Source organism: Homalodisca vitripennis, unplaced genomic scaffold (genome assembly GCF_021130785.1).
Source record: "Homalodisca vitripennis isolate AUS2020 unplaced genomic scaffold, UT_GWSS_2.1 ScUCBcl_152;HRSCAF=1406, whole genome shotgun sequence".
Lineage (NCBI taxonomy): Eukaryota > Metazoa > Arthropoda > Insecta > Hemiptera > Cicadellidae > Homalodisca > Homalodisca vitripennis.
This window is the reverse complement of record NW_025776277.1, coordinates 158425-179347: the sequence shown is the minus strand read 5'-3', so window position 1 is coordinate 179347 and position 20923 is coordinate 158425. Positions and strand designations below refer to the sequence as shown.

The 20923-nt window shown below is 30.3% G+C and overlaps 1 protein-coding gene across 1 annotated transcript in view; it reads left to right on the top strand.

Moving 5' to 3' along the window:
* The first annotated feature begins 216 nt into the window (after positions 1-216).
* The window catches only part of LOC124370398, a 32814-nt gene continuing 12107 nt past the window's right edge, over positions 217-20923 (top strand). Inside the window, exon 1 of the mRNA XM_046828682.1 lies at positions 217-354. Coding sequence (XP_046684638.1) covers positions 217-354 — 138 coding nt within the window. The remainder of the gene's footprint in view (positions 355-20923) is intronic.

Below are 20923 nucleotides of genomic sequence, written 5' to 3'. Positions count from 1 at the left end.
GGAGCATGTTTGAGTCCACACTGTGCTGGATACTGAGTGCCACAAAAGTCCGAGTACTGCCAGAAATCTAGGCCTCCTAGAGGCCTAGGTTCCAGAGGTTGAGAGCTATCATACGCTGACAGGTACCATTAGCTGACACATATTAGAAACCAAGGCATGCTGCAGGCCGGAGCTTAGGTATAGAATATGAAAGCCCTAACGGCTAGCAATTGCGAAATGAAAGTGACCTACAAGATCAAAAAAACAATTGGAGACTGGGTCCGGCTAGAAAGTGGAGCTTGCAAGAGTCCAAGATCTGCCATACTGCAGGATCTCGTAGAGGCTGAGAGCTTATATAGTCCAGGAACTGAAAAGGTGGGGATCTGGTAGAGGCCAGGGTACTTACAAGGGTCTTGTAGGTTTTAATTCAAAGATCTTCAAAAAGAGAAGAACGTTTATGAAACCGGGCCATCTGGAGATTGTTTTACTGCCAAGAACTGGCAATTCTAGGGTCCTGGTGTATCTAAAAGCTTAAAAGACTCAAAGGTTAGAAAATTTCCAATATTTAGCACTGGTAGACTCCATGACTTTTCAGTTACTAGGATGTTCTAGAGGCTAAATGCTTTTAGTGGTTGCCCATATATACTATAAGCTGGTGCCTGCTTGATGCCGAAATCTGCCAAACATAAGAATCTCCTAGAGGCTGAAACTCAAGAAGTTTTAATTCAAGTACCTGACTGAGGCCAGAAACCCCAAAACAACGGAAGTTTACAGTGTTACGGCGTTAGTCTAATGTAAAGTCGTGTGGCTTTTTTCGGAACCGTGTGGTTCATATACGAGTCTTATAAACTGCACAAAAGTTATAACTAAATACTGTAGCGTTAGAGATAAATCTTAATAGAAAAACCTTTTTGGTACCATTTAGTTCTAGACGGAGTGTCAAAATGAAGGAACAGGTGCAACATTTAAACATAAAACTGCAATCAAAATATTAGTTTCTATAAGTCCATAAAATATTAGTTACCTGCAGATTGATTTGTGTTCACCTGAAATATGCCATCTTGATTTAAGATGTAGTATTTAAAATTTAAAAAGTAATATGATATTTTCTAACGCTTTGGTTATTTTTCAGTAGAATAGTATAATTTGTGGTTGATAAATCTTAATAATAGGATATCAAAATTTATTACAATAAAGTGAATTTAGTATTAAAATGTTTGAAGTAATTGTACTAATCTACAATTTGAATTAATAAATCATTCATTATGAAATGTGAAATTTGCCAATATGTTCCTGCAATACATACCTAAGCTTCCTAATGCTTTAGTTGTAATAAATGTTATCTTAGACTGTCTTCTCTCTAGACTCTAGACTGTCTTGTATCTATATTAAATACAGTAATGTTGTTATACGATTTTTAATTATTACAGGGCTCTTGTATTCATATGTTTGATAAAATGTAAAAATATTCTATAATTTTGCCACACTCTGTACACTAAATATAATATACTTTTTAGTAATCGATTCAATTTATGCCATTTAAGTTTATGGTACTATTGTCATTTCGAATGAATTGGCGTCCATTAATTTCTTACCAGTTTCCACATATTTACATTATATTCATATAAATAAAAATAATATATATATATATATATAAATAGATTTTTTATATTTGAATTAACAAAATAAAAGAAAATAATTTATTATTTACTAAATAAGGATTTAAACGTAACTAGTACTACTTTAAAGAAGCATTAGTAGCACATTAATCTCTGTAATGTACCAGATTTGTCTTATTGTTGAGTTACAGCGTAGAGCTATCAAGCTACTTAGACCACCTGCTCTCGTCTAATAGAGAAGTATAGGCCATTTATTTTGTTTCATGTGACGTAACTTGTAACTGTGAGGCCATTCCATATAATTCAACAACAGTGCGCCATTTCAAGTTGACTACTCAGCCCATTTCACCGTCCGGTTACATCCAAAGGCTTTCAGGGTAACAGAGCACCTGGTCACGTGAAATGAGATTTTATTGGCTCTTCGTTTAACTTTGAACTTGAAATAAATGACTCATCCCGAGATCAGTTTGTTTGTGACTATCAATACAGTGTAGGAAATAAAGTTCATTATCACATTTATAAACAAAAAACTATTACGTAACACAAAATTAAAATTTTTGCAATTGATAGTTATTGTTTATATTGTTTATTAAGGAACTGACGGTGTTTTATTAAACTATGATGTTGTCCGTCAGTCAGCCTCTACTATAAATCTCGATATGATTACTCTAGACCTTTAAAACTTGGTTTGTAGGTTCCATTTTGTTCAAAGAAGAATTGTATTATTTTAGGGACACAAGATTAAAGAGCGTTCCATCCCTTTGTCTCCTTAGTGCCTATGTGATACCTCACTGTATAAATGTATCAAATTTTGAAACTCTGAAAATAGATTCATCTTTATCCAAGAAGAATCATATTGAGTTTAGTGTACGAAAACAAAGGCCAAATCGAACGTGTATCCATCCGACTGTCTGTGCTTCGATAACTATAACATTTCGATTTGACGGATTATTTGATGATTCGTTGCTTTGGTTTATTAGTAATATGTAGTAAAATTATAATTCGCATTCATTATCATCAAAAATATATTAACTATATAACTTGCCATGAAATCATATAGATGTTAAACTATTTTTTTATTAAAATCTTGTATTTAATAGTAGAGTGAACTGTCTACTCATTCTTTATAATTTTCAATTCCGTGACAATGACCATACGTTATTGATATAAGGTATTTCCGTAAGAAACTAATATCTTGGACTTGTATTTTAAAAGACAGATTTATTTTGGAGGGGTCACATGAAATTTTTATCAATAAGCCAAAATTATAAAAGTAGGTTTTACCAATCATGTCATTGAGAGAAAGAATTCTGGAAATATCTAAACTAGGCCATTTAACTAGAAGTTCTTATAATAACCTTATTAAATACAAATGTCTTTAAATAACTGCGTTTAGTTTGTACCTACTAATAAAAATTTTAATGCAGCCATCAATAACAATCATTAATGCAGCTATCGATTAGAGTTTTTACAGAATAAACCTTTCTACAGCATTTATTAAGCCTTCACTGCTTTTGTAGTGAATATTTGCAATAACTGATCGCATCAACCATCATCGCAGCAAACACATTAATAGAAGCAAATTAAGCTTTTACTAAAGAACTAGATTTGTTTGATACAAATTAAATATATAATTGTACAAAACTAACTGATAAACAATACAAGTTCAATAGATGATAAGATGGATCATATGTTTTTATTTCCTTATCATAAAAGAATGACGGGACTACGTTGTAAGAATATCATAGGCTCTACTTAAATACGTATTATATGTATCCATTTGTGAATAGGTCCGTCCTTGCTACAGCACTTAATAGAGTAGTCCTAGACTTCAAAAATTTATTTTAAGGTAAAACAAGTTCTGATTTTTTAAACATTTGTCTTACCGATCACTATGCCAACGAAGAGAAAGTTGAAGACTGAACAAAGAAGTCAACATCCATTTTACAAACTTATAAGCGAAAAAATACAATTTTCTTTAAAAAAAGTCATAAAAATACAATTTGGTTACCTAGATACTTGTGTAGACGTTTATAATTTCCTATTGTGGTCATGAAAAATTATCGAACTAAAATGTTTTACTATACAATAAACCCGGAGCCTCCAAACTTTTGTTCGAGGACTAAAATGTAAGATCTTTGGAGAAACGCAAGGCCATGAAATTTTACAAACATTTAATTGAAAGACAATGTTCTACGGTAACTGGGACAATGAAGTTGGAGATTTTATAATATAAATATCAAAACAATTCATACTAAATACAATAATATCTCATGATGTATCAAAATTATAATTATTTGTATTTGTTGAAAATACATTAGTTACCACTTTTTATTGAGTCATCACTTGTTTTTCTTGTGTGCGTGAGATATTTTAACTGTTGATTCTTAACAACAACGTCAGTCTACCTTAAATTTATATCTGCCTATTACTATAATATATTTTAAAACGTTCATGGAAAAACCACTTGCAATTCTTTAAAGTTGGTTAACAGATATTATACGTCTATCCAAATGGTTGTAAAAATCTTCTAAGAAAATACTTCTGTAACACACAATTCAATAGTTACACGTGTGTGTGTGTGTGTGTTGTGTGATAATATTGTGTATAGATTAATATTTGATAAAAATGAATAAAAACACCATTATTAACCAACAAAATAAAGCCAATTACTTGTACAAATGCATGTAGGATTAGTTAAAACAAGAAATACAGTGATCATTAGAGCCAAACCCAGATCTATTCACGAGGATACCATATGTGTTACTGTGTATTTACAAGCTTGTATATGTACTTTTAATGGTTCCAGAGATTTCCTGAATTTCGCACCTCTTTTCCGAATTCAGGATGTCAGTTAAATAAGTATGTAATTATAGCATGAAAGAAACATTTTGTTATTATGTTTGGAGACCATGTTGTAATGGAGAGGAATCCATAAGTATTTTATGCCAGAAACTACAAACATTATTATAATAGACTGTCATCACCTCTTTAATAATACATGATGCCTAACAGATACTACAAAACATGACAATATAAACCGTTCCATTTATACATTAAAGGAATGTAATAAATATGGTACACTTTCTCCATATACAAAGCGTATTTATGTATGCATGAATAGAACGTAAGCAAAATATGAATATAGAACATGTATAGTTTTATTACTATATCAAAGATAATGGTAATTCCCATTCTTATTCTCGCTGGATATTTTGAAAATTCGCCTTTTTGTTGAAAACAAAGAGACAAACCACATAACATAACCTGGCCCTTAATTCTTGAATTGGATTGCATTTGTCATTTCAACTAATCAACTAATGTTTGGATATTATCTCACAGAATACACTACTACGAACTACCCTGAACCTTATTCGGTCCATTGGACCCTAAAGTTTATCCTTTTGTTGCTCGGGCCGGTGCAGGCGTTGAGCAATGCTTGTGTGTGTGTGGTGTTTGAATGTGTGCTGTCTGTCCGTCTGCCTGACTTCCTGTCCGCCCGTCAGTTTTTGTGCTTGTATGTCTATTTATCTGTGTTAAAACAAGTATAAGTAATGTAATTTTCATACTCATTAAATTAAATTGTGAAGGGAATTTGCATTATTTAAGAGCTGAGTGGAAGGGTAAGTGTTCAACACCTATTTTAACTTAATTATGCGTGAACCTTATAACTTGAGTTTAATTACATTCTCCTCCTGAGTAAAAATAAGTGACGAACTAGTTGTGCATTGGCTATTAGTTGATGAGTTCAGATTGTGTTACAAAGGTACAGTTCTATAGTAGCGATGAATCAAAGCCCTTAAACACTGCAGGAAAGCGGTACTTTCATCAAATGCTTCTCTTGTCTTCTGTCTTGGCAGTATTTAAGAAACTGTGAACGTAGCACTACTAGTTGCCAGCAAGTCATTACGTGCGGGGAATGGTTTAGCTTCTGGCTGGCAAAAACTGCAATCTCCTGAAGTTTTACTCGGGTTTTATATTTCAAACACATCCGAGATATGTTTTTAAGATATAATTAATAATAAGCAATTTAGAAGCATTGTGAAACCTTATAAATGATTGTATATACTCTCTTTATTTGCTTCAATAATCTTCAATTGTATAGAACTGGCCTATCCTTATGTTATCTCCATAAGGACAATATTATAGCCTAGAATCTTTAACACCCATAGTTTTAGTTACAAATGTATGGAAGGTACTGCATTTAATAATAAATACTGCTGATCGTATTTTGATATGGTTTATACATTTTATTACTTATGGAGTACAATATCATAAACTAGCAGTTACACTCCAACTTCAGGTGTAAAATAATTCCTCTTAAAAAAAATATTATTTAGTAAATGCAAAACATTAATTAATATTTCGAAACTAATATTTGTTCCATTTAAAATTTAGATGAAACAGAGTACATTGTGTGTAGTGTGCCATATTTCTTGGCAAACTAATTAAGACCATATTGATATACATACCGCAAATTAGAGAAAAACGTTTTTTTATGCTTAACAGATTTGAACTTTAAAAAAACATACAGAAGTAAGAGTTTTCGATACAATACGATTTCGATCCATACAGCACACAGTACAGCTCACCTACAGACAGTACAGACTGTACAGTTTTTACCTCATCTAAAGACAGTATATTTTCTCATTTGTCTGCTGAAATGTTTTCTCACCTACAAATTAACATTTTCTTCATAACGAGTATTAGGTAAAATACATTTAAATTCTTCAAATTATAAATTTAAATTTAAATTGATTAACGTGTATTGAAAGTGACACATATTTTAATCCTACCCATTTTTCAATTACCGTTAATATCATTCTTTTATAGAATGGCTCCCAGATTATACATTTTAAGAACACTTGCTAAATATAATAAAAATACCATGAATGGGGATACGTGAGTCAGTTATGCGTGGTATTCCTTAGAGGATACAAAAAAACAGTTTTGATTATGTTTTGATAAGTTATATATTGATTAAACGGTACAGCCGAAATATAGAATACTCTGCTTCACCGTGCATCTAATTTGAGAATGTAAGTGCCGTAAATTTTACCCAAATAGTCCGTACAGTTAAGAAAATGGTACTTAATTAAACGATATAAGTACTAAAAGTATTTGAGTATATCATCCATTTTGCAATTCATTTACTTACAAACAATCTTTATATTACGACGCCATTTAAGATAGAAAACACTTAGGCGTTGTTCTTAAGGTGTCTTAAATATCCACTGCAGAATCCGCAATGCAGCAGGTATTAACACTTAATGTACTTATCTTAAATGCTGATAATCTTAACATTGTTTTGTTATATCCCAAAAAGGTAATACTGATGATATTTTCAGGCCTTAAACGAAATATATCTACAATGCGGAAGCAGGTATAACACTGTCGTAATGGAAAAGTTGAATTTACATCTAAATAGTTTTTTCCTTCATACGTTTATTGGCTGAGCCGGTTGTACATCGTCACTACGCAATTACTCGATGAGATATATGGACGTACATCTTTAGTATTTAGCAACTTGTGATGCATTATGATTAAAATTATATGTTTCATTGCTTGAAATGAAAAATTTCACTACGATTTTTATAGAGTGCAATTTTATCCAACATGTTTACGTTAACGGATATAAACACGGTGTTCCGCAAATACTCGGTACGTCTATGAGTAAATGTATTCTCATTTGTAATAAGCTATGTAACAGATTATAATAGAAACAAAATTATGAATTGTGGATATCGATGTAGATTTTTATTTCATTGAAAACTGTGGATGTAGAAAAAATAGATAATAACTAATTACTGATCCAAGTGTAATAGGCTGAAGTAGTGTAGACGGTAGGTTACGATTCGGGATTAACGTAATTAATTAGGATAAATATAGGTTAGAATAAATGTGTACAGTGAATAAATATTAATTAATTTACAAAAAACTTTTTCAGAAATAAAACACACCCGGACTGCATAGTATCTACATTACCAAGGTATCAATGATATGATTTATTATCCAATAAAATAGCCAAATTAGTCATTTTCTTATTCAAAATCTTCTATTTTTTCACATACATATTTTAATATCTGCTTCCATTAGCTGGATAAGTTTAAAATAGCACGTAATATATAAACTTTAACAGATAACGATATATATAACTATTGACTTTAATTAGTACAAATTATAATAGCAAAATTTAATTTCCATAATAATTTGATTACAAAACGTTTTTGCTCCACAGGGACTCGAATCAGGAACTGTCTCTTGCGCTTCCACTACACTAAAGAGCCCTTATTCCTTTCGATTAAATTATTTTATATTTTATACGTTTTTGTCAAAAATAACCAAACTAAAAAGGTATGATCTGTATGACCAAATACATTTTATACAACTTTTATTTATATTCATTACATTTTTATAAATGACAACAGCCGAATTAAATTTCAATAAACATTGTATGAAAAAAATTATGACCTGGGAGGATCAAACTAATTGTAGGTTAGTTAATCAAGTGTGCACTTGGGAAGAACTTTTCTATTTGAATTAGGAGCAACGGCTCAATTTCTAACAATCAATATAACTATGGTCAACAATAATGTTTTTTTTTTTACTGTAATTAAAGATAAGAAGTAGGTACCCATTCCGTCAAATAGCCCATTCTTAGGAAGCAAAATTAGGTAATATATCTGTATTTTTAAAATGTAAAAGTTATAATTTTATTATTGCTTATATTTGCGGTAGCTATGGTAGTAGTCCTGAAAGAATATGAATATGAAACTAAGATCAATAACTCATTCTTTATAATTTGTGTGAGTAGATTATACGTTTAAATACGTACACAGATTGGAAATTTCTTTAACCTGCTCATATGAGTTAACAATAGTGAAATTTACAGTCTAATTTTATCTTTTACTAACTAAATATCCCAAACCAATTTATAGAACTAAATATTATTTCAATAACAATAAACATGGTTTTGTCAAATTCTATACAAATATTACACTTAGAGACTATAATTCAAAGAGCAATAAAAAAACTATTTGTAAAAAATATATAGGTTATTGCTTCAAAAATATTATTATTAAAGTAAATTTTAATAAATAACTGGTTTCTAATAAATGCCAAAATATTTTAGTTTCATATGGATTCATAGATTAAAAAATGAATTTAATACAAAATTTCGCATTTCTTTGTGCAGGGAGTTTGCATTTAATATAATTTTATGTTTATAAATTGGATGTAAATAAATTTCTAATCAAAAGTAGTATACCTAAAAAATAATTAACTAAATAACTAACTGGGCTGTTTGAATTATTTGTTTATGTCTAAAGTTATACTTTACGAAAAGAATGATAATTTCAAATTGAACACGTACAGGAAACTAATGAAACAGATGGATACACTTTTTTCGTTACCGGTGTGCTTTTTAATGATTTGTTTTTTCCGTAATTGTTTTCTTTATACGTATTGTCTTATTTCCTAGCCACTATTCTTTTTTTCTTTGGCTATACTAAGTAAAATATAAATACCTATGTATTGACGATTCTGAAAAAGATATTACTTGCAATCTGAATTCAAAATTCTTCATCGAAAGAGATATCAATAATATTCTACAAAATGTTGCCAAAAAGTATATATCGTAGTGAACTAATTTTCAGAAGTACTCCAACATCGAGCCTTAGACTATACCTTTAGAATTTTTTGTAACCGAATGTATTACCGTAGGCGGTAGCTATTTTACTTAGTTTCTACCTTCTCGCATAATCTGCAAAGGGAACAGCAATCCATTGGGTCACCCAAACTTGGGTAACCTTATTAAGGCCCAGGGGTTGCACATCAGTAACCGCGATTGTAACGTCGTTGGTTTTCAAGGGTAAGTGTAGTCTACCGCGGAGAATGAATTTTCGAGTGGATGGAGCTCTTTTATTATTATATACATAAGAGCGTACTATCCCTGCCCGTTTTATCTAGAGTGTCTCCTACCAAGGTGACATGATTGACAGATAGTAGATAGAGACACGTAAATCTCGACAAGAGCTCTTCCTCCTAACCTCACCTCTTTTGAATATATTTCCACCCAGGGAGGTAATGCAAAATTCCTATGAGGACTAAGATCAATGCAATGTTTCTTAGCTCCTTGTCCAAACAGAACGAATAAAGTAACAAAAAGCACATTATTTTAATGGCATTTAGTTTAAACAATATTTTAGCAGCTTTATATCATTGAAAAAAGAAGAAGAATTGAATATTTTGCACATGATGTAACAATTTAACAATAAAGAAAATTACGTCATAGGAGATATAGAAAAAACATATACGTATTTGTTAACACAAATTTCTGCAATGCTTAGAATAGATTTAAACAATCAACATATATGTACAGCTTAGTATCAGTCCTTACACACTGTTAAATTGGTATTCTAGAATTACATGATTAGTTTGACTAATTTAAATATAAGAATTAATATCTAATATAATCACAGATTTAATTTAAGATTAAAACTAAAAATTCGCCATTTTAAAAGTAACTGTTGTCGTCTTTATGAAATCAATGCAGCAATAACGATAAGGGAATACATAGATTACATTTTAAAACAAAGTTAAATTATTTTATTTAAGTTATCTCAATAACAACGTTAGTACAATATAATAGATACATAAAGTGAGATGAAACGTTTTAGAATGTGATACAATATGAAGAGGTGTGAAAGAAAGAAAGGGTATTATTGCTATGTAAATATTCTCAACCCACCACGCCATTACCAGTGTTTATGACGGTCTCTTTCAACCATTGTAACTATGATACTATAGTGTTATCTATATTCTGCCAAAATAAGCTTTACTATATTCCAAGTAACTATGTCTCAAACGTAACGCTCAATTTTACTCGTATCTATAGATTCTCATCTTTATTTTTTACCTTGTAAGAGGATATGTCAGGGCTACCCATTCTGACACTGTGTGAGAGCTAGCCTAGTAAGACTATAATCAGTCAACAAAGGATTAAATTTTAATGGATATGTCCTCTTAAATACTTGTAAAATGATTGCATACCGGACTGCTTAGTTTCTAACAAACAGTTTCGTTAAAGTAGGAAGCACTGGAGTAAAAAAAAGGTGGCATTTGTAATAAACGATATCATTGTTTGTATTATTGATGTAGGTTTTGTACCATACATCTCTAGGCTCACTGGCTTGGGAGATACTTGTAACGTATTTAAACGAAGTTTCGTGCTCGTAAATCGTCCATAAAGTGTGTAAGTCCATCTGTATGTTAGTGGTATCTGTATCATACCTCGTGATAGACCTCGGTCGTAGAGGATGAAATTAATTACAAGGATTCCTCATAATACAATGAAAAAGCCTAATTACTTTGGGATCAATCAATATTTGGATAGTCCTAATGTGTCATAATTTCGATCGTGTAGTTCCCGATACTACTATAATGCCACTTCTAAACTACTGAAGGGCAACTTGAGTGTAAATTATAACAGGTATACATTGTGTATTATATTTTACTTAACGATTCATAAATAAGACTATATCTATTTTTGCTGTATTTTGTGTTAAGGTGAACGTTCAATAAATGGTACATTTCATGTAAACATAAATTATTACTTTTAGTGATATTTACGTAAAGTTAAAAAACGGGTTTGTTTCCTATAACTAGTTCAAGTTTTCTATTCCAGTTTATAGTTTCACTTTCCTTCCTAAACATAACTGAGTTTGTTTTCTACTTTAGGCAAACACTCTGCAGTAAAATGTGTTCTGGAATCTAATACTATTAAACTGTACGCTCTGGAAACGTCCTTTGTCTTTTTGGTAATCACAAAGTGAACTAAAATGTAATTTTAATGCATTTGTCGAAATATATTACGGTATCGAAAACACAAACAACTTAACGCTAAAAAAATTAAACAAAAGAAAGATTAAATATTTCTATATTTATCATGTATTATCATTTGCACAAGCGATAATATTTGGGGCATAGAAATTTGATATAAAAAATATCTATTGCTAATTGTTATTTTGGGCAATTGTTGTTTTTATGCCACTCCCGTAAACAACCGAATATGATGCAGGTAGTTGATATAGGGTAAAACCAAGGTTAGCACACATCGTCATTAAATTATGCTACTAAAACTTGCAGTGCCATGAAGCTTATGTAATCCACATACCCTACAGATGTGCACTGATAGAGGAGAATGGCAGCTGTTCGAAATTTTACCACAAATTACTTATTAGAGTCTGACCTAAAGTGGCTAAGAGAGGAGATGCAGAAAGGAGAATCGCGATATTCGGTGGGAGTGGATCTGCTCTTTTGTCTTCTAGGAAATAAGAACGGTAACAACAGTTCTAACACACCTGCACTAGTTTCAGTCACACCATTAACTCGGAGAAGTATCGCATGTTGAAACCTAAATATGCCTACATATTGCCTCTGAAGGTCAGAGTGGATTGATGTGGGCCAGATTAAAGGCGGCCATTATTAAAGAATTACAATTGTTTAAAATGTTGACTGCGGCATATACATCACAGTGTGCAACTTACCTGGGGTGTACCTACTCAATATTATTTGTATAATGCTGCAATAAATGTGTTATACATAATATGTATAACATTATACATAATATTATTACGATAATTATATATTAATATTACTATTATTGAAAGGAGTAACTATGGCAATTAAATATTAAACAAAACTTCTCTAAACATTTTAAGTCTGACCAATTTACTTGTATCAAAATGTCAAAAGTGATCATCTTTACTAATCTCCACACAACATTATTACAAAAATAAACAACCATGAAATGCCTCCACTACATACTGACTGCTTAAAATTCTAAACGAAATAAGCAATTAGATGTCTACAATTCCAAATTATTCATGAAATAGGGATGAAATTCTAAAACGTCAATCTTTACACGGAAAACAACTCTTAATGGACAAGTACCTGCAGTCTAGAAGTCATTCAAAGAACCTGAAATAATCAGTTCATGAAGCAGTTTTTGGGATTCCAATGCAACGAAAATATTGTAAGTCTCTGGATTATTTCTAAGGACCTAAGATCAGTGTGGTAAGAGAAAGTTTTTTTTTTGTACGCTAAATTTATTGACCAAGATATCACTAAAAAGTCCTAAACATCTAGTTTTCTTCTAGAAAATAATAATGGAAACATTTTTAAATCTGCCTCGATTGCATCACAAAGACCTAACCTCATAATTTAAAGAGGCATTTATATTAATATAAATCATCTGAGTTGTGTCAGCCGCCTAGAAGTCTGTATTAAGAAAGGCCTGAAATTAAAAACGAATTAAATTAATTTGTATGAATTGTGCATACCATCAATGGTCAAAATGTCATACATAAGATCTCATATTTTCAAAGTAGGGAAACGATGTCACTTTAAAGACCGGGAATTTTTATGGCAGCAAATAAATAATTCTTATACATGGCAATAACACTTAAATTCATTTCTCTGGATGATATTCCTTGACCTTGCATTGTTGATACTTATTATATTCTGAACAATGATTCTCAAATACCATCCTCTTAACCTAGTAATAAATCTTCATCTATATCCGGTAATAATTTTAAATATTTAAATATATTTCTTACAATAAAGGGCACAGACGTGATATAACACTTTACAATGTGATACGTTAACTCTTTTCGGAAACAACAACATAAATTGAAATAGGTATATATAGAAATAGGTAAAGGATAAAAGCTGATAATATATACTGACATTCTAATTTTATGTATTCCAAAAATATTTTGTAACATAAACATATATTAATGATTGAAAACACCCCTTATTCAACCTAATAATTTTTTTCGCTACATAAACGCCAATACTATTCTAAAATATCACGAAAAGTGGTACAGACAAATTTGACCTATTGTGTCACAGTTATTTTTCTTTCATATGCTGGAGGATGTAAGTTTTCTGTATATAATTCTTTGACTCACTCTATGACTTCAGGACATATAAAGACTGAAATGAGATGTATTTTAAATTCTGTACGTAAAAATAAGGGAAGTCTGTAACGAGGTGTACTCTTACCTATTTAAACTTAATTGCATATCCTATCTAAAATTCCTTCATGTAAAGCTAATTAATAAAAGTATACTCCCTTAAGTATAATGAAAACAGTTGTGTGTAGTTTTGTAATGAAAAATGGATTGTTAAGGTTGTTAGATACTTATTTATTAGCTCTGATGATATGAGCACTGGATACCCTTGTAAACTAGACATATCAAAACCAATTTTAAAAAATCAATTGTTTATTTACGATTGTAAAATAATGAAGTAAAAAAAAAAAATACTTACATTTGCATATTAATCGCACATGTGCTGCTTTCTGTAAGGCTAATGTGTTATTTGATTGAAAAATGTACTAGGTCATACATGGTTTGAACGAAGTAAAGTATAAAAGTTTTAGAGGTAAAAAAATTAGTAATAACACAATTTATTTTTTAGCTTTACTGGAATATTTATCACATTAAATTATTCAAAATATTTAATAATAAATAAAAATATCCTTAATTTGAACAACTGTTTTTATCACTTAGTACTAAGAGTGCAGTTACTACATAATACAATTTGTTTTAATAAGGTTTTATATCAGATTTGGAAATCAAAGAGTGGCGCCTTGATATTTGGTACTGTAATAAGCAGCTACCACTGAAATTTGCATGGTAAGGACCTCACAGAGGTGCATTTATTCATGCAAACTGTGTTCATTTATGTTTAATACTGCTCAGTTTCTTCTCAGTAGTAGCTTTGAATATCACTAAACAGTTTCAAAGTAAGTAGATCCAACAATCTCATTATTTCTGAATATTAGTGTACAACGCAGCAATGTTGAAAGTAGGAAGAATGTTCATTAATTTTGTAATGCTAAAAATATTGTAAGGACAGAATGAACTCATTTTTTGAATACAATCAAATAAAAATTATGATATATTCAATTTAGATGTATATATAGAGAAAACGCTATAATGGAAGAGGCAAAACAAATGTAATAAATTCAAATTGAATATTTTGACTTAAATTATTTATATTATTATGTAACTGGGTAGAAATAAATGGAAAGAATTATATTGAAATGGAAAATAAACAGGGCAATTATTATAACTTTACTATTATAGCATTGAACTGTTTTCCCCCTTATGTAATAATTTAAGCCAACCTCATGTATTTAAATACGTATTTATTTAAAAGTTATTTTTAGGGGCTTACTTAGAGAGAACAAATTAATATGAAAATTCACATAATTTAATTATGTTTCACAAATTCAACTTGTTTTTCTCAATCAGCATTTAAAAATAATTAGAAAAATACTACAAAGTTTTCTGAAACACAAAAAAATGTTTAGTAAAAACTTTCCAAAACATAAATAAATCGAGACAAGACGATCCAAATCTTTGTATTTTTTGTATACTTTCTTTGTGGATTTGTTCGTAAACTAATTGTTATATTCTTTGAAAATATTGTACACAATTTAGCTTTTAATATGGCTAATTACCATAATTGAAGTTTCTAACTATGTTCTAGTGAAAGTGTAAGTAATTGTCCACAAACGTTTAGTTAAATTTTAGAAAATAAGTACTCTATTATTGGTTATATACCTAATATAAAGTTTGTATTAGCAGAATAGATATTCTCTGAAATTAATTAATATTAAATTAACTACCATTTACCTTAACAATTTAGAATCACATTGACCTTCAGAGGCAGAAGACTTTGTTTTTGATAAGAATGAAGTAAATTATATCATGGACGAACTACTTCATCCCTTCACAGTAATATACAGAGTGTCATTTAAGTCCTGACACACCTGGATATATTACAAACGGGTTGAGATATCGATATGCAACCTTCACCATAACTATTAAAATACTTTTTTTAGTTTTTTAATTTTAAGAAATCCCCCCTCTTTTCACAAGGTGGTACTGGGGTTAACTTTACATTTTATAATTGCAACCCCTATCTTTTGACATGAATAAAACCACAAAATGACATGAATAAAACTTCTCTACGATGTTCCTAACAAAAGTTATGGGTAAATAACCCTTTACATCTCGGGGTGTAAATTGAGTCCTGGTACGTCTGGATATATTCCAAACATATTGAGATTGCGATTCTTACTGACATCTTTTGGCTATTTTTTATGATAGACAATAGCCATATAAACATGTAAAAGACCGCAAACGAGTCCGAGCGTGCAGATAATTTGTCGGTTTGCGGCTGTAATTTAATATAAAAGCGTCATCTTAAGTGATGTCGCGTCGCTGCTCCCCAGTCTAGAATCCAATTTAACAAATTTACACTTCACGGTTAAGCACGCAGCTTTTATTTGAAACCGCCTTTTCAATTACATTATACATCAGGTTATTCTGCCCATTTATTAAATAATTTGAAATATTTCATAAACATTATTGAAAGTATTATTTCAACATTAATACGAAAATTTCTGATTTGGAATTCATTGTATAATTTGAACTGCTTTTGAAAAGTTATTCGAAATCATTTTGTATATCACAGTTTCCGAAGTACTCAATAAAGGTTCATCTGCATAAAATAGGATACAAAATATAAAACGTATTAAGTCAAATCTCAAAGGTTTCGAAAAAAGCACTATAACTATAATACTATATTTGATTTATTTGTAGTATAGTAAATATTAAATATTTTCTTTTATATTTAATTATTTTCTTAGTTTTTGTGTTGATTACCAGACACAGTTTGCAATCCATTAACAAAAACTTTATAAATTTCTATGTTCTTTAATAAACTTATTCATTTGAGGTATTATCAAACTGATTATCTGTATTTTATTTGCTTTAATATTATTATTTGAGCCATGATATCTCATATAATGGAAAACAATATATTTGAACAAATATAAAAGAAAAATAATGCAAATTTGTCATTATTTTGTTACGAAATCAGCTACTATGTTAGTAAAAACCAATAGTAATATTCTTCTTTGCGTCATGTAGACATTTGATGTTTTTGTACTGTAAACTTCTGAGTTTCTCCTAGAACACGTTGTACTATTTATTGCTAGGTTTTTACTATTAGTCAATTTAATTGAACATAATAGTATTAACAAAAAACTTAGAGTCACATGGTGAGATTCACTCCGTATTTTGATATTTAAAAAAAGTTATAACTGAATATTTGGTTCTATTTTTAAAATAATGTTTTATTAAAAATAAGCATATTTTTATAGATACTAACACTATATCAGTAATTAAATAATAAACAACACCTGTGAAAACAGGATGCGTTATATATAAGTTATAATCGTGAAACATTGAGTTTATTATTAAATAAAACCACCTACTGATTTGAAATTTTTTCCCACACGTAGCAAATCCTCGAAAAAGTGCAAAATTTGTAGGACAAAAGTAAACTGGTGAACTAATAAACCGATTAGGGGAGTTCAGTTCTACTTATTAACGAGAAGATCTCTATCCACCTCACGTATCCGCTACAGCGATCACTACCAGACGACGCTATCTACTTCTGAAACATCATTTACTCTATGGTACATTAATTTTGTAAAATGATCTATGAAAAATGTCCAAATTTCTTATAAACCGAACTTTGATTCCATAAAATGTATGTAGAAATTCGCCCTTTAAAATTAGAAAAACTTTTTTAAGACAACCTCAAATCCTTACTTAAATTAATTTAGTAAAATCTTATAAACTAAGTTACAGAAAAATTAATAGAAGTACGACCAGAAAAAAAAAATTAATATCTTTATCTCTGTGAAATTTTGTTTTATAATGATACATGTGAGCATTTTTGTATTTAAAATACTTTAATTGTCGTTTTATTCTCGTTTAAATTATTTTAAGAAATTCTTAAAAATTTAGAAAAACATAACATGGCTATTGCGCAATTACCTAGCCATTATAAACAGGCCTCTCCTTTGTATCTGCACAGAATAGTAGGCACGAATAATTAAATATTTTTTATCATGAAGGAATTTCACCACCTAATTAAAGATAATCTGGTAGATCGTTATAACAATTTGGCTTAGTTTTATGGTAAATACAAATAAAGACGGTGAGGCAAAAGTCCGACGTGACATATATGTGCTAGAAAACAATAAGGACTTTTAAAATTGTTTGCTTGGAAAAACAAAGTTAGACACAACTCAATCAATGCCTTTAGTTCAAGAAACTGTTGCGTTTGCTTCCGTAGTTATAGGATATGCAGGGTGGAAAGGTTGGGGAAGAGAGTAGGCATTCATGGTTTCCCAAATTCAATATTACATCAGTTTAAAACCAAATAATTCTTAACCATTTTATAATTTGAAAACATTTTCTTTCTCAATGGATATATGATCTCATAAATTTGTAAAACAATAAATGCTTATTAACAGCTTATTACAAACGGCATCCTGCGGTAATTTATGTTATTACACGTTAATAGTCCGTCAAATAAGTTTACGTTTGTTTATTAAGGAATAAGGAAATAGATTTAAAATAGGTAAACGCTTAAGAACACTTAAGTACTTATTTTCATTACACGATTTAAAACTTGCAAAAGATTCTATAATTCCTGATAAAACTTTAGTAATCGGTACAATATAGTGTATGACATTACTCAACCAATTCAGCTAAGTAATCTCACGACAGGAATATATAATCACTACAGTGCACCGTGTTCTACAACGTCAAGACATATATTGATCAAGCAACTTCGAGCGTGTCTATTCGAACCTGTCCTTGCAAGCATCCTGGCTGGCCGGCCATTTGTGGTCAAATTTAGACCCTTGGTTTCCATTTCTTGTCTGAATAAGCCTCTTGGCGCTCACCAAATGGATATAAGACGGTCGCTTCTAAGTTTGTAAAATGGATGTTGACTTCTTTGTTCAGTCTTCAACTTTCTCTTCGTTGGCATAGTGATAGGTAAGACAAATGTTTAAAAAATCAGAACTTGTTTCACCTTAAAATAAATGTGAAGTCTAGGACCACTCTATTAAGTGCTGTAGCAAGGACGGACCTATTCACAAATCGATACATATAATATGTATTTAAGTAGAGCCTATGGTATTCTTACAACGTAGTCCCATCATTCTTTTATGATAAGGAAATATAGACATATACATATATCCATCTTATCATCTATTGAACTTGTATTGTTTTAGCTTTATCAGTTAGTTTTGTACAATTATATTTTTAATTTGTATCAAACAAATCTAGTTCTTTAGTAAAAGCTTAATTTGCTTCTATTAATGTGTTTGCTACGATGATGGTTGATGCGATCATTTATTGCAAATATTCACTGCAAAAGCAGTGAAGGCTTAATAACCAGGCTTAAACCAATGCTGTAGAAAGGTTTATTCTGTAAAAAATCATAAATTTTTATTAGTAGGTACAAACTAAACGGAGTTCGTTTAAAGATAGTTTGTATTTAATAATATTATCATAAGAACTTCAGGTTAAATGGCCTATTTTAGATATTTCCAGAATTATTTCTTTCAATGACATGATTGGTAAAACCTACTTTTTATAATTTTGGCTTATTCATAAAAAGTTCATGTGACCCCTCCAAAATAAATCTGTCTTTTTAAATATAAGTCCAATATATTATTTCTAACGGAAATACTTTATATCAATAACGTATGGCCATTGTCACAGAATTGAAAACTATAAAAAAACAGTTCGATCTAATATTAAATATAAGATTTCAATAAAAATATATTAATATCTATACAAGTTAATTGCAAGTTATATAATTTATATATTTTTTGGGATGATAATGAATGCAAATAATAATTTCTTGTATCCTTTTAGTACATATTTCTAATAAACCAAAGCAACGAATTATCAAATAATCCGACAAAACGAAATTTTATAGCTATCGAAGCACAGACAGACGGATGGATACACGTTCGATTTGGCCTTTGATTTCGTACACTAAACTCAATATGATTCTTCTTGGATAAAGATGAATCTTTTTTCAGAGTTTCAAATATTTGATACATTTATACAGTGAGGTATCACATAGGCACTAAGGAGACAAAGGGATGGAACGCTCTTTAAATCTTGTGTCCCTAAAATAATACAATTCTTCTTAGAATAAAATGGAACCTACAAACCAAGTTTTAAAGGTCTAGAATAATCATATCGAGATTTATAGTAGAGACGGACATTTGCAAGATTCTATAAATCCTGATAAAACTTTAGTAACCGGTACAATATAGTTTGTGACATTACTTAATCAATTCAACTAAGTAATCTCAAGACAGGAATATAGCATCACTACAGTGCACCGTGTTCTACAACGTCAAGACGTAAATTAATCAAGCTACTTCGAGCGTGTCTATTCTCAGGATGGGTGACCGCTAGGCGATCCTGTCCTTGCAAGCAGCCTGACTACCGGCCATTGGTGGTCAAATTTAGGCCCTTGGTTTCCAGGTTTTTGTCTGAATAAGCCTCTTGGCGCTCACTAAATGGATATATGACGTTCGCTTATAAGATTTTGGTTGTACGATGGATGTCTACTTTTTTGTTTAGTCCTCAACTTTCTCTTCGTTGGCTTAGATCTAGAATAATTATATCGAGATTTATATTTGGGACGGACTAACGGACAACATCATAGTTTAATAAAGCTTTAATAAATAATAACAATCTATTGTAAAAAGTATAATTTTGTGTTATGTAATTGTTTTGTATATATAATTGTGATAAAGAACTTTATTTCCTACACTATACTATATTATTGATAGTCACAAACAATCTGATCTCGGGATGAGTCATTTATTCCAAGTTCAAAGTTAAACGAAGAGCCAATAAAATCTCATTTCACGTGACCAGGTGCTCTGTTACCCTGAAAGCCTTTGGATGTAACCGGACGGTGAAATGGGCTGAGTAGTCAACTTGAAATGGCGCAATGTTGAATTATATGGAATGGCCTCACAGTTACAAGTTACGTCACATGAAACAAAATAAATGGCCTATACTTTTCTATTAAACGAGAGCAGGTGGTTTAAGTAGCTTGATAGCTCTACGCTGTAACTCAACAATAAGACGAATCTGATACATTACAGAGATTAATGTGCTACTATTGCTTCTTTAAAGTAGTACTAGTTACGTTTAAATCCTTATTTAGTATATAATAAATTACTTTCTTTTATTTTGTTAACTCAAATATAAAAAATATATTTATATCTATCTATTTATATGAATATAATGTAAATATGTGGAAACTGGTAAGAAATTAATAGACGCCAATTCATTCGAAATGAAAATAGTACTATAAACTTAAATGGCATAAATTGAATCCATTACTAACAA